Source organism: Xiphias gladius, chromosome 10 (assembly GCF_016859285.1).
Source record: "Xiphias gladius isolate SHS-SW01 ecotype Sanya breed wild chromosome 10, ASM1685928v1, whole genome shotgun sequence".
In the NCBI taxonomy this organism is placed as follows: domain Eukaryota; kingdom Metazoa; phylum Chordata; class Actinopteri; order Istiophoriformes; family Xiphiidae; genus Xiphias; species Xiphias gladius.
In genome coordinates this window covers 26,613,797-26,636,432 of record NC_053409.1, presented here as the reverse complement: position 1 = coordinate 26,636,432, position 22,636 = coordinate 26,613,797, and the positions used below count along the sequence as shown (strand labels likewise).

General features: G+C 44.3%; 1 protein-coding gene across 2 annotated transcripts in view; it reads left to right on the top strand.

Moving 5' to 3' along the window:
- Positions 1–21,559, top strand: part of sptbn5 (spectrin, beta, non-erythrocytic 5) — a 66,752-nt gene extending 45,193 nt beyond the window's left edge. Inside the window, exons 50-79 of one of the 2 annotated variants that reach the window (XM_040136819.1) lie at positions 42–156; positions 285–398; positions 1,013–1,134; positions 1,479–1,641; positions 1,744–1,932; positions 2,690–2,767; positions 2,857–3,029; positions 3,655–3,745; positions 4,347–4,493; positions 5,139–5,276; positions 5,601–5,768; positions 6,472–6,560; positions 7,186–7,372; positions 8,508–8,576; positions 8,714–8,857; positions 9,240–9,436; positions 9,601–9,805; positions 10,633–10,812; positions 10,901–11,056; positions 11,218–11,435; positions 12,112–12,301; positions 12,410–12,586; positions 12,844–12,951; positions 13,070–14,011; positions 14,364–14,432; positions 15,518–15,601; positions 15,980–16,071; positions 16,933–17,049; positions 19,806–20,002; positions 20,082–21,559. In XM_040136819.1, coding sequence (XP_039992753.1) covers positions 42–156; positions 285–398; positions 1,013–1,134; positions 1,479–1,641; positions 1,744–1,932; positions 2,690–2,767; positions 2,857–3,029; positions 3,655–3,745; positions 4,347–4,493; positions 5,139–5,276; positions 5,601–5,768; positions 6,472–6,560; positions 7,186–7,372; positions 8,508–8,576; positions 8,714–8,857; positions 9,240–9,436; positions 9,601–9,805; positions 10,633–10,812; positions 10,901–11,056; positions 11,218–11,435; positions 12,112–12,301; positions 12,410–12,586; positions 12,844–12,951; positions 13,070–14,011; positions 14,364–14,432; positions 15,518–15,601; positions 15,980–16,071; positions 16,933–17,049; positions 19,806–20,002; positions 20,082–20,239 — 5,077 coding nt within the window. In that variant the 3' untranslated portion in view covers positions 20,240–21,559. The remainder of the gene's footprint in view (positions 1–41; positions 157–284; positions 399–1,012; positions 1,135–1,478; positions 1,642–1,743; positions 1,933–2,689; positions 2,768–2,856; positions 3,030–3,654; positions 3,746–4,346; positions 4,494–5,138; positions 5,277–5,600; positions 5,769–6,471; positions 6,561–7,185; positions 7,373–8,507; positions 8,577–8,713; positions 8,858–9,239; positions 9,437–9,600; positions 9,806–10,632; positions 10,813–10,900; positions 11,057–11,217; positions 11,436–12,111; positions 12,302–12,409; positions 12,587–12,843; positions 12,952–13,069; positions 14,012–14,363; positions 14,433–15,517; positions 15,602–15,979; positions 16,072–16,932; positions 17,050–19,805; positions 20,003–20,081) is intronic. The other variant, XM_040136820.1, reaches the window with a different exon arrangement.
- Positions 21,560–22,636: the final 1,077 nt, after the last annotated feature.

Here is a 22,636-nt window from a genome sequence, read left to right as displayed (position 1 = left end):
TTGTTTTCTCAGTTCCGCACTAAATGTCTTGTCTTTTCCAGGTGGAGTAAGTTTCACGGAGATCTGCACACTTACAAGAAGAAGCTGGAGGGGGCGCTTGTGATCCACGCCCTCATCAGAGAGCTGGAGGAGGTCAGGGACAGAGCCAACGAGAAGGTCGGTCATCTGTTACTACCTCAAACTAGGTGTCAGATCAAATACTGAGACCTACACACGGTTGATGAAGTGGTGGTATATGTTTTTAATTGTTATATTTTGATGACGTTTGTCCTGTGTCCCTGTAGATGCTGCTGCTGCAGGGTCAGGATTGTGGTTTTGATGTGGAGAGCGTAGAGAACCTGCTCAGACGCCACGAGGAAACGGAGAGAGAGGCCGGGGTCATCCAGGAGAGGTCAAAGGTGAGACGGGGGTCTAAATCAAGGCTTCAGCTGGTTTGACCTTCACCATTAAATCTGATTCAGTCCCACATTCCAAAAACCAAAAGACTTTACAGGAGTTCCTTCCAATGAGACCACTCAGGGAGCCTGAGAGGGTTCCCCGAGGAACTACTGTATAAAAGGTTTGGATTATCTTTCTTTGTCACTCTAAACTGTTTATTGGCTCAATGTGGAACTACAAAAAAGACCCGATGATCTGCTAGTTTTTCAGGTCTAAGTCCTAAACACGGGTTTCCTTTACCACAGAGGATGGGCAACAAGCAGGAGGTGGAAAACATGTCGCTTGTGTGTGGACATCGTCAGTATTTAGACATAAAGCAATTTACTGGAAACCAGTAAAATTACTTTTTCCAGGTGAAGGTTTTCTTTTAGGCATATTGAACCCATTACCTCTGCAATTGATGCTTTCTTTCTTTTTTTTTTACATTTTATGTAGTGAATCCCTCTTCAATTTGTTAGAGGGAGCCAATGCCAGAAGAATATAACTCCGTTTGCTGCTCATGAGTAAGACTTGTGACTTTTAGCGTATGCTGCAGAGTGAGGCTACATCGACTGTCTCACTCCCGTCTCACCAGGCTCTGGAGAAGGAGGTGTCAGATCACTTGAGGGCTCGGTCAGCGATGAGCGACAAGCTGAAGAACATACAGAAGGACGTCCAGAAGGCTCTGAAGACTCTGGACAAAGAGTCCAAACACAGGTGAGAATTTTATTATTAGCAGAAGTAATAGTTTTAGTGTCGTTTAAGTCAAGCTGATTATTTAATTACTGTCATTATCGAAAATTTCTGTACAGTCAGACCTGCTGATCTGTTGGTGTTTCTGAACAGCAAAAAACGTTCACCTCCACCAGCTTATTAAGACACTGTTAATAATGGAACATGATAAAATCACACTCTTCTCTTAAAGAACAGTGATTTGAGTGTGAAAACACATGACAGGATGATAGAACGAGGATCAGCCCCACCAGATAGCTACCAAGTGTGACTGCAGCCTAACGGTGGGCGTTAGCCAGGCGGACTCATGGGAAACGTTGTTTCTTTAGGAACGAGAAGCTGCAGGAAGCTCACCAACTACAGCTGTTCAAAGCTAACCAGCGCCTCCTGCTGGAGTGGAGTGTCAAACAGAGCGGTGAGATGGCAGAGAAAGGTCTCCCCAAGACCAGAGCTGAGGTGGACTGGCTCACCATGGAGCATCAGGACTGGAAGGTGAGTGTTGTCCAAAGTACTAAATGTGTACGGTGGAGTACATATACTTGGTTATTGCAGTTAGATCAGATGTAACAATAAACCCTAACTGTGTATTTCTAGACAGAGATCGGCGCACGTGCTGAGCGCATCGACTCTGTTCGGGACTTCGGTCTCGGTCTGATCCGCTCCGGGCACAGTTCGAAGGCAGAGATCCAGAGGGCTCTGAACCAGCTGGAGGAAGCCAGAGCCGGACTGGACCGAGCCTGGCTGAGCCGCAACATGACGCTGGAGCAGGCCCGAACCCTGCAGGTGATGATCAGGGATTAACTTCAGGTGGAGAGTACATTAGAACATGGAGAAAAATTGTCCGTATGTTTTTATTTCTTTTTTGGATTTACCAAGGCAGAGTAAAAATGATTCAGTCACTGTAACAAAATGTAGAAGCCGTGACTGTCCGTGCACCGTTTTGCTACGGTTTCTGGGTTGAACGACACGTTTCCGGTGTGCAACTGGCTTTGTCATCATCAATCATTGGGTTGGTGTGTCAGAGGTGTTACCCAATCAGCCATCGACGTATATAAACCCTGCTGTCTATCAGAGGCAGCGCACGCGTAACGCAGGGGTTTTCAACGCATCATCGTTTCCATTTAAATACACCTGCTACTTTTTGTCGGCGCTGAACGTGCCCCGGATGTCAACAAAATGGACAAAACTTGCCGTTAACTCTTCTCTCTCATTGGCTATTGTGAAAGTACTGACGTAATCATAATCGTAATCATCCAGATTGTGACTAAACTGGTGTGGTGGAGTACATTGCCAGATAATCTGGCCTGAGCATCGGTACAGACCAAGGTCCCGGACTAGGTTTCTCCTCTGATTGTCAGGAGGGGTGAATTGGCTGGCTTTAGAACGCTCTGCAACATCATCTGCATTTCAAGCGTGCAACCACAAAACTGTGAAACTGCTCAAGCTCAGCATGATGGACGTTCTGTTCTCCTGAATACGAGCACCAGGCACAGCTTCAGTGATTGGACTGACTCAGTCTAACATGGTCTCCATCCTGCAGGTCTTCCTGGCCTCTGTGGAGCAGTGTGAGAGCTGGCTCAACAACAAGGAGGCTTTCCTGTCCAATCAGGACCTCGGGGTAAAGAGGATTTTATTTAAAAACATGCCCAGCTTGGGGAAATTTGCATGTTCCTCACAGCATTTTCCTTTTCCTTTCTGTGTTTCCAGAGCTCAGTGGCAGAGGTGGAGACTCTGCAGAGGAAACAGATTCAGTTTGAGGAGGCTCTGGAGGCTCAGGTGGACCAGCTGGACCAGGTGGAGAAACTGGCCCAGAACATGATCCAACAGAAGCACTACGACTCCAACAACATCAGAGCCAAGAGCAAAGCGCTCGCTGCCAGGTTAGAACATCACTGCAACACTGAGAGTGAAGCTGCTCACTGACGGGTGTTTGGTCCTTTCTGCTGCCGACATAATCAAATGCAAGGACAGTTAAGATGTCCCCAGAAGTTTCCATATGATCGCAATATGTTAAATGCACCTAAACATACATGAGCCAAATGCTTCTTGTTTATTGAGTGGTAGATGCGTATAATGCATAAAGCATTCTAGTTTTTTTAAGGTAACTATCGCTGCTAAGCATCTGTTCTTGCACTTTCTTTTGCCGCGGTTTTTAAACTTTATCCTATCGTAGAAATAAAGTTACCAGAGGTCTAAAAGATACAGAGCTTGGTAGGTTGCATGGAGAAAAAAATTGACTAACTTATGCACACAAATGAAAAAAAATTGCTCTCAATTTAATATATGCCCCGGATTTAATGGAACATGATATTAAACAATAGTGCTAAAGTTTTAATGGATGTTTAAGGATTATTATAGATAAAACAATGTTGTGAGATGACGATTTGTTGATTATTGTGTGCATATCATGTTTTTTTCCCTCCATGAACACTTGCCCTGTAGAAAAGTAATAAAGCCACTGACAAACTCACCTGTGTTTCTGATCACCTGTTTGTCCGTGTGAAGGCGGAGTCAGCTGCAGCAGCAGAGCAGATCTCGCCACAAAGATCTGGATCGATCGTTGCAGCTGCAGCAGTTCTTATCCAGTAGCTACCAGGTACTCCACTGTAGTCTACTCAAGTTCACTCAGCTGTTGTCTCTTTTGCTCTAGTTTACCCCAGTGGACACTGTTGTACTCTGCTGTCACCTTTTATACTCTGTGGTACTCTTTGGGATTGTGCTGGACTCTACTGAAGAGTTCTTTACTATACAGTAGTCAGTGGTACTCTGTAGTAGTCTATTATACTGTCCCCGACTTCCCTCTGCTTTTATTTGCTGTAGTCTACTGTACCCAACTGTACTCTGCCATGCCCAACTGGACTCTTCTGAACTTCACTGGACTCTCCTGTGCTTCAGTCTTCTTTGCTGTGCTCTACTTTTCTCCATCCTGCTTTGTATTAAATCAGTAATGAGTCTGTTGTGTTATTCCTGCTACTGTCTATTCTTTATTTACCGTGTATGTGTGTGTGTGTGTGTGTGTGTGTGTTAATCCTGTAGAAATTGTGTGTTTTCCAGGTGTGTGTATTAAATGTCTGTGTGTGTTGTCCAAGTGCTTCTAGTAAGTATGTGTGTGTGTTCTCCAGGGCTTTATATTAAATATATTTGTTTTTTCCAGATGTGTGTATTAAGTGTGTGTGTGTTTTTTTTTTTTTTCCCAGGTGTGTGTGTGGCTGAACGAGCGTAACGCTGTGGCGTTGGATGAGAGCTGGAGGGAACCAACCAACCTTCAGGCTAAACTGCTGAAACATCAGAGCTTCGAGGCCGAGGTCCTCGCCATCCGCTACAGAGTGGACACACTCACCAAGGTGTGTGTGTGTGTGGATGTGTAGGTGTGTGTGTGTAGGTGTGTAGGTGTAGGTGTGTGTGTATACATGTGTGTCATTTCTGTATAAGACCTGCTGTACATAAGTGTGTGGCAAACAACATATTTACATTCATGTTTGATGTTGATATGTATGTAAATTAGTATATTAGGCAAGAAGGGGGTGAGGAGGACGATGACGACACACATTTTTGAATTCATTTGTTTGTTTAGTTCATTTTACACCAAAAATCAGTCAACAAAGAACAAATCTGTTCACAGCCTGAATACAGGTTTGTTGTTCATTTTAAACGTTCATTTTTAGAGGGAACATGTATAATAGTTTCCTTTCTATTTTGTCATATGGGATAAAATAAAAGTAAAGTAATAAAAACTATATAAGCTAATAAGCTGTATACACGCTATACCTGTGCTTTCTTATTTTTATCTGCACATTGTATAACAATAGAAACATTTTTACTCATTAAATAGTAGAAAACACCAGTTACATCCTGGTTGGGTGAACAAAGTTTTCTCTTCTGGTCAGTAAAATTTGAACTGTACTTCCGTGAGCTGACGTGTTTGAGCTGAACTGTGTGTGTGTGTGTGTGTGTGTGTGTGTTTGTGTTTGTGTGTTTGTGTTTTGCAGGAAGGGGAGAAGCTGCTGTCAGAATCCGGGTCTGCTGACGTGAAAGTTCGACCTCGCCTCAGAGAGCTGACAGACAGCTGGGACACTCTGATCCACAACTGTAAGGAGAAGAAAACCAGACTCCAGGAGGCCTACCAGGTACACGCACGCACACACACACCCAGAGATTGTTAAATGGATCCTTATTTTAATTTCAGCCAGCAATATAAAAGCTTCCTGAAACCGGTAGGTCGCTCATTCAGATTCAGACAGTATATACAAATATACAAACTTACCTAAAAAAAGTATGTTGTTGTCATAAACATTCATGTGTGGAAGACATCAGCGTTCATGCAGGATACGGTCACCAATACGATCAAATATTTCTCAGGAGACAACAGGTGGAGTGTGGTCTGTCAGTGGAGGGGTCATAAATTAGTCTATATAATCGCTTGTGTGTACTGTATGTGTTTGTATCTTTAGGCGCTGCAGTTCCAGCGTTCATTAGATGACATGGAGGACTGCGTTGGCTCAGTGGAGAGGGAACTGGCCAATGAGGACTGTGGAAGCGACCTGCCGTCTGTCAACAGGCTGCTGAAGGCTCTGCAGGGGCTGGAGGAGGAGGTGGACGGACTCCAAGACAGAATCCAGGTCCATAACCTCAACTTATGAATTTCCCAGAGCCAAAGTTGACCTGTTCATGTTAGTTGTTGTTTCCAACCAACAGTAAAAAAATATTCAGTTTACTATCATACAAGACTAACCAGCAAATAACGTAATATGAGAAGCTGGAGCGAGTGACGTTTTGGCATTTTTGTATAAAATAATGCGCAGTCAGTATCAGTGTCAGTTGCACGTCTATACCTTACTTCACTGTCGTGGACACAGATTTTCCATGAACATTAATGACTTTTAATACGAATCGATTTACGTACTTTGCAAAAAATTAATGGATTCTATCTTTCCAAAAGTAGTTTTTCCATCGCCATGTAGTAGGAAAGGTGACTTTTGTATTTTTCTATAGAATAGCTGAAGTATATTTGGCATATAAAAGGTTGAGTGACACCATTTTGTGTTGTGGTTGAGATCCTTCAGAAACTGTCCGAGGTTGTATAATGAGCATAGAGGCATCATGGCCGTGGTAACGGTCTACAAAATATTAAGCACACTTTTCCAAAATCCCGGATTTTCTGCACTTCCTGTCCTGCCTAAAAGCGACTTCACAGAGAAGATTTCAGTCCAGTTGTTTGCTCTTTGCCTGAAAGGACTTTGCAGGCCAGTGGGATGAAGAAGTGGTAACTGATAGTGTGTGTGTGTGTGTGTGTGTACATACGTCTTACTTTTGATTTATCAGGGCCTGGTGGAGACGGCGAAGACCTTCCACTCTCAGGGAAACTTCCTGGCTGAGGAGATCCAGACCAGAGTGGCACACGCCATCAGCAGGTCTAATAACAGTAAATGTACTGCACTATGAACTGTCAGAAATCTGGCTTGGTTGTGTATGTAATGTGAAAATATAAACAAAGTTCTTCATAATGGGTTTATATCCAGAAGAGGATCATTTTACTGAAAGAAACGGATGATATTAGATCTTATCTCTGTGCCACCCCAAAAAACAATAAATCAGAAAGACCAAAAAGGAAACATTCTCTATTGCTGCCATTAGCAAATATCACGCATACTAATGGCTGAACAAGAAATGTTTGAAACCTTTATTAATGCCAAAATACGGCTTTTGTAATTTGGAAAGCTAAATAGATGATTTATTGTCACGTTGATGTTTAATGTTGGTAGATTTTCATGTACAACCTTGGCCTTGTTGTTTTGTCTTACACGTTAAAAATGAAAGGCATATAAAATTCCTAATATAAAAAATGATTCATTAGTCTGTAAATAATTTTCATGCTGGTCCTGGTCTGTCATACTACAGCAGTTTGGTATGACAGACTTTAATATTTATTGCACCTTCTAGCATGAATATTTAACATAGCGCTGAAATGTAAACATCAGAAGTTTACGTCGTTCTCAGAGGTACTAACAACAGGTGTGTGTTCACGTCTACTGTCAGGTACAACAGTCTGTCTGAGCCCCTGCAGAGTCGCAGGGAAACCCTGGAGGCCTGGCAGGTTCTGTTCCAGTTCTACCGAGACCTGGAGGAGGAGGTGGCCTGGCTGAGCGACAGGCTGCCCTCCATCACTGCTAAAGACTGGGGGAGCTCCCTGAGCAGCACCCAGCAGCTGCTCCACAAACACCAGGTAACCACTGACACAATGTTCAGCGACACTGCTACACACCTGTGGTTAAAATGTCAGATTGTGGATCCCCCCGTTTGTTTTTATCAGATTTCTCAAACTTCTCAGTAAGTGGTAAATACTTCGATTCATGTGTTCTACCAAAGTCACTGCAAACATTAATAGTTAAACCCCCTGGACTGCATGGCTCCAACCAATGATTGTTTTCATTATCAGTAAACCTGCACAGTATTTTCTGGATTAATTGGTTAGGTGTTTGGTCTAAAAATGTCAGAAAGTAGTGCATCACCAAAGATATTCAGTTTAACATGATACAAATCAAAGAAAAATGATAAATAGTTACTACATACTTTTGAGCTTTGATTTTCCTATGTCTTGATTAATGTTCATTGGCCGTTTCAGTTGACCACAGGGCAGCCGACACAGACGTGAATGAGCTTCTAACTGTCTCTCTGACTGATCATTTTGCAGGTAAATACACCTGAAATCAGAGCTCAGCCGTCGCCTTTAACTCGTGTGTCTGGTGATTCTGTCGGACGACATCACAGACAGATAGAGCAGGTCTAGACCAGGACTCTTTATAGTTATATTTACAGAGACCCAACATTCACCCATGAGAAGAACTTGGCTTGGAAGCGACTGCTGGTTAACATGTGGTCTTGATGGGCCACGTTTCAGTCACTGTTTCAAACTTGTTCCATTGTCCGACAACAGGAACAGAAAAAACATCAGCAGGATTAAAACACTGTACATGTGAACACAGACAGTCGCAGAGAAGCCAATTGACACTAAGCTGAGTGCAAACACGATGTGACGACGCCACGAGTATGCTGATTAGTGTATTGCGTCATCTGGCGACATTTAGCGACTGTTCCAGCAGGCTTTAGCTTCTTTCCATTGAAAGTAGTTGTTGGGGTTCCACACCAGTTTTCAACTATGCCCTCAGTTTCGCACATTGACCACATACGGTCCAGCCATCTCCATTGGTTACCACCTCTGATAAAGGTCCACATTAGGACCGTATCTCAATCATGATTAGTTTTGACACTATTAATAAAAAGGCCCTCTTGGCAACCTAGAGGTGATTTTGTTCCGTTCATATAAGCGAATGTTTTAAAAAATGATTTTTTTTCCCCAGGCTGTGATGCAGGAGATCTCGAGCCGCGCCCCACTGGTCCAGGCAGTTCAGGAGGCGGGACATAGTTTGGTGAGGAACTAATCACATGTGCTCAAACTCTCCGGCATGTTTTTTAATTAGTTGTATGTAGTGATGTAAAGAATTAAAAGCAAGGCGGAGAAGACATTTACAGTCTTTTTGTCACTACATTATATTGACCCTCTCAGGTCAGAGCTCGTCACTTTGCCTCTCACGATATTCGGGAGCGTCTAGAGGAGCTGAAGAGTCTTCAGGAGGAGCTGATGATGGAGGCGGAGAAGAAGAGGAAACTCCTTAAGGAGGCGCTCAGCATCCACACCTTCCTCTCCCAGGTAACACTGTATGAGTGTTAGGGCCACTGTGAGGAAAAAAACAGGAGATTTGGAGAATAATATGCTAATGTTATGAGACTAAAGTTATAATTTCAGTAAGACAAACACAACATTACAAAAAAGGTTGTAATCCTTCGAGAACAAATTGTCCTGTCTTGATTAGGTTTGGCAGATCAGACAAGTTTTCCTGATAAAGTCCATTTTGACTGTGCAGAATCCCTTATTGAATCCCATTAAGTTTATCTTTCATCATTTGTCATTAATTAAGATTAGGTTTAAGATTACAACGATTAAGAAAAGGAGGTGAAGGTATGTAGGGGTTATGGTGGTTGTAAGGGTTAAAAAACAGGGCGTGAGCTGTCATACGCTTGTGTGTGTTGAGGTGTCGGAGCTGGAGCAGTGGTTGGAGGAGCAGCGGGCGGGTTTGGAGTCTCGGGACTGTGGGAGGAGCGAGGAGGCGACGGAGGCTCTGCTGAGGAGGCTGGACTCCGTGGACGTGGAGCTGGAGAACCAGAGGAGAACAGCGGAGAGGCTGCAGGAGAGCGGAGCATCGCTGCAGCGCCTCGGACATCCCAACAGGTAAACAGACACATAGCATGGATATCAGTAAACTAAGGAGGCCAGGTCTTACTATGGCTCTTTCATTCTGGTTTTTATTTTAAAAAATCTGGAAATATTTAGTTTTTTACATTGAAAATGAAATAAAAATCACCCCAGGTTGTCTGTCTCTCTGTCTGTCTCAGCTACCTGGTCAGTGATTCCCTCCCAGCTGTCCTTGAACGCTTCGAGACTCTCCTCAGACTCTCTGCCTCTCGTCGCGCCGCCCTGGAAGATCAGCTTCATCTCTACCTGTTTGAGAGAGAGGCCAAAGAACTGCAGACATGGCTGACCTCCAAGAAGACCGTGGCAGAGTCCGAGGACTGGGGACAAGATCTGGAGGACGTAGAGGTCAGTCACATAAGTACGAGATCAACTTTGCTGAAGTTTAAAACCAACTACTGTGTGATGTGGTGACTTGTATCCTGCAATTATCTAAATGCTGTTTTCATCCCAGCTGAGAAAAAAACAGGAAATAAGTGGCCTTAGTAAACGGTTTATGCTGTTAAAGGACGATTACTTTTGGAATTTTTATTTATGGATATTAAATTGGCTAGAAAATTATTATCCTCTGTCTTTCTATAGTTAAGTGGGCTTCGGGATGTTTTGAGTTGGTTCAGGTATGTATTTCATAAATTAGACTTTAAAGCATTTAAACAAATTATTTTTAGATTTAGTTTCCATGACTTTAAACTCGTTCAGAGGACACTACCATTATATTGCTGCTGCTCCTGCTGGTGTCGGTCTTGGTGCTGGTGTTACTTTTCTATTAGTCTGTTCAGGTCAACTCGATTCTGGATTTGGTCCAAAATCCTGGGCTCTGTTCAGATTGGGTCTCTCCGTTTTTGAGAATGTATTCATGCACGTCGGTTGCAGGTCAGGTCACCTGGTTTTCCACAGCTCCAATTTGGAGTGAATACCTGTACCTGAAGCTACCCGTCGAGCTGGTCTAACTAAAAACATACTGACTGTAAAAACCAATTGCAGGTTTTATTCTGCCAGAGAAGAACTGTGTGAAATTGAGGGATAACTTCCTCCAATCTGGACTCAGCAGTACAACCACCCTCAGGGGTTAACATGTTAAAAACAGTTTACTGTGAAGAGTTGGTGCTGATTCACATGAGTTTCTCTCTCCTCATCCTCCTGTTACTCCTCACTTCTCTTTCCTCCATCTGCAGGTTCTTCAGAAGAAACTGGAGGTTCTGGTCTCAGAGGTGTCTGGTCTGGGTCGGAGCAGGCTGACCTCGGTACAGCAGCTCGGCCGAGGGCTGCAGGAGGACGGTCACGCCCGGAGGAGAGACGACGCTCTCAGCAGACTGTGGGACGACCTCAACAGTAGCATCAGGACCAGAGAACAGGTGCAGCGGTGTCACCGGTTCTGTAATGCAGGCTTGGATCTGAGAGGACAGAGGTGGTGATGGTTTTGTTCTGTCCCCTGTCTTACAGAGACTGCAGTCGGCGAGGGAGATCCATCAGTTTAATCACGATGTGGATGAGCTGAAGGGCTGGATGGCTGAGAAGGAGGCTGTGCTGGACTCAGAGGACCAGGACCCCGACCTGCAGTCCATCCAGACTCTGCTTAGACAACACGAGGCTCTAGAGGTAGGAAACAGGCAGGAAGGTTTAGGCCTGATGATGTGTCAGAGGAAAAAACTCAAAAATGATGAATCACGAAAATATTTACTACGACTGTAGGCTGTAACTCACAGATCATCTCTCCTTAAACTGAATTCAGCTGCCTTGTTGTTGATGTCTCCTGTCAGAAAGACCTGGCGCTGATCTCTGAGGAACTGACCAGGAGCAGAGAGGAGGGCCGGTCTCTGAGCAGACGGCAACCTCAGTCCAGATCCTCTGTGGCTCAGAGGCTGCAGGAGCTGGAGGCCTGCTGGACCAGCGTCCAGGACAAGGCCTCCCGACGCAGCGCCAGACTGGGCCAGGCTGAAGATGTGCAGAAATACTTATCTCACTGGACTGAACTCATGTAGGTTCTCTTCGCATCTCACTTTGTGTTGATACAACTCACCAGCGGGCCTGCCCTCAACATGAAACAAAACAACAGACAAGAGATGGCATTAGCATTTGTCTGTTGTCTGGTTTGGTTCAGCAAGCTGCCATTTCAGCATGTGCTGTAGAGCAGCACAGGGAGTCAGTGGTTGTACATGAAACCATTTAGGAGAATCCCCCACCTGAGCAAAATACAAAGGTCTCACTCAGATTTAAGACACTGCAACCAGCAAATATATCAAAATAGCCTGATGATTAATTTTCTGTTGATCGACTAGTTGAGTAATCGAGTGTCTTTTAAAGAGCACCAGCATTTTCCAGCTGTTATAATTAACCAGCTGCTCCAACTAATGCATTTTACCCAGTGCCTCTCTTTTTTGCCCTTAAAAGACATTTAGTGGATACAATCCCCAAGTATTGAAACTTTAGCAGGGATGAACATCCGTTTTTTGTTTTTTTTTCAGTTAAGTGTGTATTAGTTGGAAAAGGACACATCTACACACTGAAAATACACCACTGCTGCATCTTTTTAGAGAAACGACAGTGGGAAAAAACATTTTCTAGAATGGGATAGGGTATGCAGTATTTTAAAGTTCGTAGTATTGTAGATGCAGTCTGACTTCATGAAACTGGACGCCTGTCTTGTGTCCCAGGGCCTGGCTGAAGGAAATGCTGTCTCTGGTGCGAGGGGAGGCGCAGAGCGTGGAGGGCACTGACCTGGAGCAGCTCATTAAAAAGCACGATGAGTACCGCGTCCAGATTGACAGGCAGCTCAGCAAATCACAGGCTGTGAAAGACGAAGGGAGGCGACTGATAGAGGATGGAAACTTCATGTCCCAAGAGGTAACAGAGCCGCAACAGACATGAACTTCTAAAATCCAAGCGGGTAGAGGTGTCTGCTAATAACTTCTTACCTGACGTCCCACCCTCCATCCCTCCTCCTCCCCACAGGTGGAGGAGCGTGTCTGTGAGCTGGAGGAGCTGGAGATGCGGGTGGAGAAGGTTTGGGAGGAAACCAGGCTGCTGTACGAGGAGGAGCTGGAGATATCGCTCCTGCAGAGGGAGCTGGAGCAGGCAGAGCGCTGGCTGAGCTCCTATGAAAACACTCTGACGGCTGAGGACTACGGGGTAGGTCCAGACGTTATGAGGATGAAAGTAACTAAGTACATTTAAACAAGTACTGGACTTCTGTACAATTTAAGGTACTTGAACTGTATTTGAGTATTTCCTCTTTCTGCTACGTTACACTTCTAGTCCACTACTGGAAGTGTTTTTACGCCGAGGTATCGATACTTTCACTTAAGTGGAGGATGTTTTGACCTCATCCGTCTAAAAACAGCGTGAGGTGATTACAGCGTGAGGTTTTGTTATTTTGGCCTCTCCAGGACTCTGTGTCTGACGTTATGGAGCTCCTGAAGAGGCAGGAGGACTTGGAGGCCATGATCCAGGCCCAGGGCGACCGCTTCATCGCACTACAGAAGAAGAAAACGCAGGTTGGTTGGTAACATTACAAAAGGAAAGAATGGAGGGAGGTTTGTGCACTGGACCTTAAGACTTGTGACAGACTGTCAAACACCATTTTCTCTTCCTTTTTTTTTTTTTTTATCCCAGAGGGAGAAGAGACTTGGTCTCCATGGAAATGAGGACAAGGACCTTCAGGACAGGAGAGCCCCAGGCAGAGTCTCATCCCTGAGGCGTCAACCGTCAGATCCAAAGACCCCATGGATCTCCTCCTCTAGAGACATAGTCCGCCGAGTCAGCAGTGGCAGGCAGGCGGACCGAACAATCAGACTGTCCATCTCTGCTAGTCCCCCTCCAAGCCCGTCTCTGCACCGTGAACCAGATTCTAGGAGCCGAATGATTGCCAACAAGGCTCAAAAAGAATCGCCTCCTGCTAGTCCAGGCTCCAGCCTGACTGTAAAGCCCTGGAGAAGTCAAACCAGACACTCAAACATAATCCCTGACATTCCCCTGAGAGGATCAAGTGACTCCTCCTCTCCAAAACAGCCTCAGTCACCTCCACCCTCCTCCCCCAAACCTACCTTATTCCCTCAAACCTCTGTCTCCTCCTCATCTAAAGGGCCTCCTGAGGATGACTGTCGTCCCAGATCCAAACCTCCTCTGGCTCCAAAGCCTAGAATCTCTTCCACAGAGCGGACGTTCGGACGCCGCTCTGAGCCCCTGAACCAATCGGAGAAGCCCCCTACGCCACCTGACTCACCTCCACTAATCAGACAGCTTGTTGCTTCCGCTGAAACGCCACCTCAACCCGTCGCAGAAAGACAGACTCCCCCTGAATCACCAACACCTTCAATGAGAAAAGGACTCAACGTCCTGGAATCGCCAATAAGCGAACAGCCTGACCCTCCTGATTCTCCAGCTCCACCTGCTGATAAACAGGTTAAGCCACCTGTCTCCCCGGCTGCTGAACCAATCACAGTGGGGGATATAGATTCACCTGACCCTGCTCCTACAACGAGGGAGCTACCTCCGTCTCCTCTACAGCGGCAAAAGATGTTAGAAGATCTACCAGAGGAACAGCTCACAGCTAAGGTAACAATTGCCAGTCGAGTTTGAAGTTTGAGCCTAATTTTACAAATGCGTCACTCGCCCCCGGCTTTATGTGATTGTAAACTGAAAGTCTCTGGGTTTTGGGCGGTTGGTGGGACAATACAAGTCATTTGATTACATCACCTTGGTTTTAAGAAAACTGTGGTGGGCATTTCTCACTACTTCTTCACATTTCATAGACCAGAATAAACTGATTAATTAAGAAAATAGTGGTCAGATTAATCAATAATGAAAATAAACGTCTGTTGTGAAAACTGCTGTCGTGACTTGATGTAATTGCTTATAACTGGACGTGATTGCTAGCCACTGTCTCACACACCTTTTGCATTGTCAGGTAACAGCAGTTCAGCCAATCAGAATGGAGGGGAGTCTGGAGATCAAGCTGAAACAAGCAGGAAACAAGGTGAGAAACCTTTGACACGTCTTTTGTCTCATCAGCCAGCAGAGAGAGTTTTCAAAAGGTGTGTTCAGACTGAATGTGACGGGCATATAAAGTTGATGGAAAGACACAAATGGAAGTGAACAGGTTTAGTTCCAGGTGGCGCAAACTGAGCATTTGTTTGTTCATGTTGAACGTGTTTCAGCTCTAGGCAGGTTTGCTCCGATCCTGAAACTCTTTGACTCCACTGTATGAACATACAGAGGCCAGAGATGGCTGTAACTTAACTGGTATTCACATGGTAGGTAGTTCGATCTTTGACCTCCACATGTTGAAGTGTTCTAAAGTTTCACATTTTCAAAACTTTCACAGAACAGAGAAAAGAGATTTTTATTTGTGTGACTTTCCAATGTAAAGTCTACGGGCTGAGGTCGGGTTAGAGAAAGAAACTCAGAAGCCAACCTGGAGGACAAAAGTTTTTTGGTGTTTGCACAGCTTTAGTTCTAATGGATGGGTGGCCAGTATCCAGTTCCTGTAATACATGAGCACTGCACGCACACACACACACACAGTCAGTGTATACATTGCTAACTAGCCACCAGCTTGGTTGTAGCAAACAAACACAGACCACAAAAAATTCCAGCAGGAAATTCATTTGAAGCATGTATGTGAAAATCCCTGGCAATAAATGTGTAGTAAGGCTGAGCTTTTCCAAAAATACATGTGGAGGAGAAAATAGTCTAAACTGAGGATAAAACTACAAACTCTTCCCTTTGAGGCAGAAGTGTTTGGTCTTGTAGTCGTCACAAATGGCATTTAGGCTGCTTTCATTTTCCCGTTTAAATACATTTTAGCTGCTTGTATATTTTTAAAAAACGTATACCATCATGCTTCAAATTTTAGATAATGTCTGTTACTGACCCATTTACAACTGCTAACACAAAAAGTATCCGCTTTTGATTATTCTTATTAAAGAATATATGTCAATTAGTCTCAGTCTTTTTGATAAGCTCTGATTATACTTAATATGATGCTGAGTGCAGGCAGAAATAGACAATAACATCACAGCCGTCACTGTTCGTCACTGTGATGATCTGCTGCTGCTGCAGGGTCTGGAGCACTGGGAGGAGGTGTTTGCTGTCCTGGAGGGAGAGACACTCAGTCTGTTTAAAGACCAAGCAGCCGCTGCAGAGGTACGGAAAAAAAAACTCACAGCACTGGTTCACTAACACTGAGCACATGCAACCTAATGTCAGCAAACACCACAGTGTCACGTTTACTGAAACTTAATTGGGAGTTAAAATAGAAAAATAGTGAACACACATCCAAAGGTCTTCACCTGAGTGATGTCTTTCTTTAATTTTATGTTAATGTTAAAAATTGAGCATAAGAGATTATTCATTTGTTTAAAGACAATCATCAAATTGTAATTCAGTGACACTTTATCCCAGAAATGGTCAAATAACCGACAGAAAGACTTTATATCTTCTGTCACAAGTCACACTTCAATAGTCTCAGTAATGAAACCCCGATGTTGGAAACGCTTGACTGTGTGCGTTGTGCTTCCACAGAGGACCTCTAGGTGGCCTCCTATCTGCATGGTTGGAGCGGTTTGCAGGGAGAACTCCTACTACAGGAGGAAGGAGAACACATTCAAACTGATGTAAGTGAGCTGCAGGCAAACGTCATGTTTAAAACCTTTTCTCTTCACAGTTTCACTGGAGGCAAACACAAGAGATTTGAGCGTTTGAATCCTGATCTTAATGTTAACTTTCCTTTAATTGGCTTAAAAGTTACAAATAACATCTTTTGCATATTATATGACAGAGTCTGAAAGATACTCTGGCAAATTATTGAAGCTATATGATGTTTACACTGAGGCAAACATTCAGACAACAGAAAGTATTTTTTTTTAATGCAGGGAATCTGCAGATCTTGAAAAGCTTTAAAAAGCATTGAAATTAGTTCCCTGAAAAAAATGGACCTTTGAAGGTTTTAAAAAGTCTTTAATTTACAAAAAAGGCTGTTGCGCTGTCTGCTGCTTATATGGGTCCAGGTTGTGTTCATTAAATCAATTGTGTCGTGAGGAATTTTTCCTATATACCTCTGGGAAGTATTGCAAAGACTGATATAATAATTGTAGGCCATGTGTCCCGACTGGTTTTCCATCGCACTTTCATACTTTGCCTGAGAAACAGCATCAAATTGCGTGGTATTGAAAAGGTCTTAAAAAGTGCAGAAACCCTGTTATGGCTCCATTATTTCATCCAGGACATTCAAGATGTCTGCTGCATCGTTTTAGACACATTTTTCCAACATTCAGCCTGATATATTTGCTGTCTTTGGAAACTTTGGGATCTCCTCTAGAATCTCACATAAAGTTCTGTGAGTTTCAACAAAGCTCCACAACAAAGCTCTGGTCAGTTGGGGTCAAAAGGATTTTTAAACAGGCTGGAAGACGCATTTCTGTTTATGAATGTCCAGTATTTACTCTGTGTGCTGTGTGTTGTTCTGACTGTGTCAGACTGGAGGATGGCAGTCAGTACCTGTTTGCCGCGTCTAGCAGAGAGCTCCAGCTGCTCTGGGTGAAGAAGCTCCAAAACTGCCCCGAATCCGCCAGCAGCGACTCTGACGACTCAGGGTGAGTGCACGCACACACACACACACACACACACACACACATACTGCATTTGGGAGGACCCCTCGATGGCATAATCACTGTCACTGTCCTCTCTTTACTCATCTATCCATAGTTTCATACAAACATTCGAATAGAAAATCATGATTTTGTTTTTTTTTGTTGTTTTTTTTTAATTCATGGTACCTTCGGGTGTTTTTTGCATGTTTTAATTCCAAGTCACATACACTTTGAATTTCGCTGGACAATTCCCTCAACATTCTGCATGTTATGGGATCTGATGTTTTTCTTGAATTCTGAAACTAGAATTTAAGGATCTTCCCCCATATTGTTCTCATGTCTCAGCCCATCAGCTGCAAATCACAGAACTGTCATCGCTGCTTTCTTTTTCCAGACTTGTTGTTGCATCGGCCGCACTGTTTTCCATTCAACTGCAAATGGAAGACAAATGTCGTGCAAACAGGAACTTTTAAAAAGAAACACATGAATTTTGTGGTTTCTTGCAATCAAAAACATCGATGTTCAACAGCTGACTGAAATTTTTCATCACTTAGATACTTGAATTTCTGTAGGAAAGCAAATAACAAAACCAAAACAAATGCTTTCTTCAATTAATTTAGATTTATGTATAAATGTGTTTTCCCAAAAAAAAAAAAACCCTTTTCACTGTACAGTAAGTTAGTCAAGAGCTAAAGTTTATAACTGGGATCTGAGTAAGTGGTTGTTAAGACCTGTGTACCTGTTTATGTCAAGCACTGAACGTGGAGGCAAGCTTTGAAATTGACTGCAATGTTCTGCAAGTTTGTCCTACCTGCTGAAATACTATAGTCTTGAATGTTGACTCAGCACAAACAGCAATACAGGAACATTTTCTACATAAACTACAATATAAAACTAATGAAATGATTATTTGAATTAAATAATAAGGGACCAAAACTAATGGTCCGACCAAGCATTTGCATTTAGTGCCGGCTTTCAGTACCTCGCCGTCTGTGCACCTGCTACTACGGACAAGATTCGGGCAGTTTGGGGTCAAACGGGACGTCTGTCAGACAGAGGTGTTTGATGGAGTTCCAGACTTAAGTGGTTTCCTTCAAACGGTGTAAAGTAATTTGACTTTGACTTTCACATCTACCTGTTCACACTGTGCACTGTGGGGACACAGGGCACTTCTCAGGTGGCCGACTGGCAAAAGAGACGAAACCCCCCGCAAGCAGGATATTTTTTTTTAGATGAGATACTTTGACGAGGTGAATTGCATTCAGCGGGGGCACGGTGGTGGAAGCGGTGGCGCTGGTCGCGGCCACGGATCCGTTCGGCTGTCACGCATTACGTCTGGTTCAGGTTGCAGCACGGAGGTTAAATATACTGTACTGCCGAGGCAACGTGACGACAGCGCTCATACAATACATCCATGGAACGATTTCTGCGGGAGAGATGTGTTTGACAGGTGTAGAAATAGAATTTTAAAATGGAGATGGGGCCTTAGCAGCAGTTAGCGTCAGAGCTGTTTGTTGACCAACCGCTGCTGGGAACAAGACACAGCATGTAAATCGGACGGACTTGGAGCTGTTGGAAGCTGGAAATATTTGATTTTGACTGAACTAGGCTAACAGTTTCCCACTGCTTCAAGTGTCTGTGCTAAGCCAGGCTGGCGTTGAGCAGTCTGAACACAATTCGTACACCGCAGGTGCACTAAAACAAATAATGTTAGCATAACCGAGCCCCATTGTTGATAGCAACATGGATAACATTTGTTTCAAATTTCAGAGTTTTATGTGATGATTGTAGCAAACAAAGAGTTAATCAGCTGTGTTTTTTCTTATTTATTGCACTTTTGATGAAGCCGGGCTAGTAATGTCCCCCTGGCTTCAGTCTTTGTGCTAAGCTAGGCTAAATAAACCCGGATGAAACTGATACAGACGAAACTGAATCTGACATTAACCATCAGTTCATCAGACTTTGTTTAGGCAACTAACGAGGATTTCCCAAAATGCTTGAATGTTTTTAAAAAAAATATTCGTCTTAGCTGCTGGCTAGCAGACAAGCTGGATAACATTGGCTTTTTAGCTAACACGTTTTAGCTCATTAGCAACTGAAGTCTGCGCTTTGTTGGTTGGAGAATCGGCGTAAAATAGATTTGACCTGTCAGAATACAATTTATACATGATGAGTGTAGACATGGATTAGTACTAGACTACAGATTTTTTTTTTTCTCACTTTTGATGGGCTAGGTTAGCAGTTTCTCCCTGCTCCCAGTGTTTGTGCTAAGCTAAGCTAAGCTAAACAGGTCAGACAAAATGATAGACTGTTCTCTGTTGGGTTTTCAGTTTTGATCATCACTCTAACAATGAATGTAATCACATATAATTAGCCATCAGCTTTTAAACATGTTACTAATTTAATGGGTAGATTTTAAAGTTGTTTAAATTTTATTCTGTCACTTGATAATGTGTCTTTAAATAATGTCCTTTACAGTGGATCAGAGGCTTATTGAAATACTCATAGGAAATAGATTTGACAGTCGTGGTGATTAATCTTGGCCCAGGAGAAAATGATTATTGATGATGCTGAAGCTAAGAAAGGTTAAATGACGCTCATAGAAATGCGTCAGGAGTGTTACATCAGTCCGTCAGTCAGCCAGCTCTCTTGTAATGACCATTTTAATAGCACCCATCCAGATGAAGTCCTCAGATTGTTTTATATTGGCATTTACCTGGATGTCAGAGCTTCAGCCAGCCTTTGGTGTCGTCGTTCAGGAGAGCGTCATCTTTCAACCTGAGTTTGGAGAAGCTGGCCGAGGCCACGGATGACTCTGCCTCGTCCAAACCTCTCCACAGGGGAGCCGAGAGCCTGGAGAGGCAGTCGTCCGCGGAGGCCCAGCCTCCTCCCAAGCCCCCCCACACCTACTACGACAAACACCGCTACCCCGAGGGGGGGGAGGTCAGTACCACAGGTGAGGAAACACAGCAGGTTGTTAGCAGTAACTCAATCTGTGTGGATACTTGGTCCGATTGTTGCTTGTTGCACCGCAGGTTTAAAGAGCTGCCAAAACCGGCGTCCTTCAGCACCTCCTCCTGCATCGCCCGACACCCAGGACCCCACCGCTGTGACCCCCCAGGTAACAGCCGACAACATGAACAAAGACAAGTCCAGAAGGAGCATCTTCAGGAAGTTCTTCGTTAAGAATTAAAGCTTTCTCCGACCGTCACCTGGCATCTGCGGCGGGGCTTCCTCGTCACCATTCAGCATCCCTCATTCTGGGGAATGCAAATGGTGCAGGTGGTACATCAGCCGACGGCTTCTAGCTTGCGAGAGCGTCTTTTAAAAACGATATTAAATTCAGAATAATGAGGTTTTATCACTAATGATACTGAGACATATTTTCCAGACATGATACTTGAGGAGGGGGGTGTCTTTAAAAAAGCCTTCTCGAAAGCAGAGTAAAATAATTTTACTTTTTAATTTTAAGTGCTTTTATTAAACATTGTCACAAAGTGCTTTACACAAAAACAAATAAAAAGGGTATCAGCACCTCAAACAAATACACCAGAACTAGTGCGAAAGAAACACGTGACAGAGGGGAACAGACAAATGATGAGGTACTGCAGATGACTGGCCACCCTCCAAACCTTCGGTACGGTTTCTGACACGGGTCGGAAACCTAAAAAAAAAAAAAAAAACCCCAAAAACTCCGAACTTTTACTTTAACACCGAACAGGCTTCCAGACGTGTTGAATTCATTCTACAGAAAAATAAATTCTTAGCTCAGATCCACTCTCCAGCTTCTCGAGAGCTCTCGCTCTTTTGACCACATGACGGGGCTGAAACCTCCTGGGAGGGCTAGCGAGGGCTTGCTCTCCCTCTGTTGAGGTGAGGTCCCGAGGCAGACGGACTTCAAACTCCGGCCGCCGCGTCTCTGACGACCTGTCTGCACCACCTCTGATGAGAATCTGCTCCCGTCTCTCATCTAAAACCCTCCCTGCCGCTTGCTCATGGATAAACGAGTGAGAGCAAAACCAATTCAAACACGTTTGGCAGAGATGATGTGTTTTTGTGAGTTTTAAAAGATGAACTTTGGTTAATGATTCTGTTTTTTTTGTAAATGAATTTCATTTATTTATTAATGAGCAACAAATCCAAACATCTTAAGACTCATCCTCTCCTCCATTCAGTCGGATCAATAAGTGAATCATTAAAAATAATGAGTCAGATTAAGACGTGACAGAAATCAGAAGTTCACGGTCTTATTCAGTTTGAGAAATTAAAGTCAATTCAAGTGTCGGAGTGAGAGTCGTTCAGACAAACTGCCTCCAGTTCACCAATCACAAACGCCACAAATATCCGACCTCACTTCAGTTTATCTGTCGGTGTTTCTGCGGATCAGATGAGGACGATGGTATCTATCTTTGCACTTATTTTATTGATTACTGATTGTAAATGTCGTTCAACTACAGAACTTTATGAACTCATGCATTTGATTGAATTGCACGGGATGTTTTAATAAAGTGTTTCCACGGCTTCCTCCTCGTCCTCTGGTGGTCGTGTGTGTGTGTGTGTGTGTGTGTGTGTGTGTGTGTGTGTGTGTGTGTGTGTGTGCGTGTGTGTCCCGCAGCTCTGTGCGTGTTGACCGGATACACGCGCAGGCACCATCGGTGTATTGATTTATTGATCCGGTACGTAGCAGAGATCAGCTGTCAATATGAGCATCTTGTCTTTAGATTGAGGAGAATTTAACAATGGAGCCTTTTTCTCCCGACACTTTCCTATGACCTTCCTCTGAGTTTCCTCTGACTTTCCTCTGACCTTCCTCTGACTTTCCTCTGACTTTCCTCTGACCTTCCTCTGACCTTCCTCTGAGTTGTGAGCCGGTTCTGCCTCCTGGAACCAGCCAGAACGTCTCCCCTTCATCTCAGCTTCTGACTGTCGCCCGACTGCCCGCCAGACACATCAACGGACGCATTACCAGCCCAAATGGAGCAGGCGGCGACCGGCTGGAACCAGCTGAACTGGACCCGACTCTGCTCTCCCTGATGGTCTTGCCTTCTGATTTCAGGCTTTCTATCGTCTCCGGGTCTTTTCTTATTCCTGCTTCTGCCGGAAGTTGGGTGTAAAAATAAAACGCATCGAGACCGTTATGACGTCATGCGGGGTCTCCGGTCCAGGGGCCTCTGGGTCTGTGCCCGGTAGAGCTGTCCACATCCATCCATCCATCCATGAGACTGACGACTCTCTCTCATATTGTCATAGTCGCTGTATCTTGTGGAAAATGCTTTTAGTCGTCTGTCGCGTTCGGAGGTTTTAGGACTACGGGTCCACATGGGCAGTGGATCCGACTCCGGCGCGTTTACACTCGTGTTGTTAACGTCAGCGTGGATTCATATAAACTGGTCAGGCACAAGAGCAACACCAGGCACCGGGTTTGGTGTTGTGCGTGTGTGTGCGTGTGCGTGGGTATGCGTGCGTCCGCCCGTGTGCGTGCGTGTGTGCGTGCGTGCGCGCTGTATACACACTCCGCCCCCCAGAAGCAGTGACGCGGCGTCGTCCTCCTTCCCCTCGGACCTGAAGAGACAGAGGTGCAGTTCGCGCC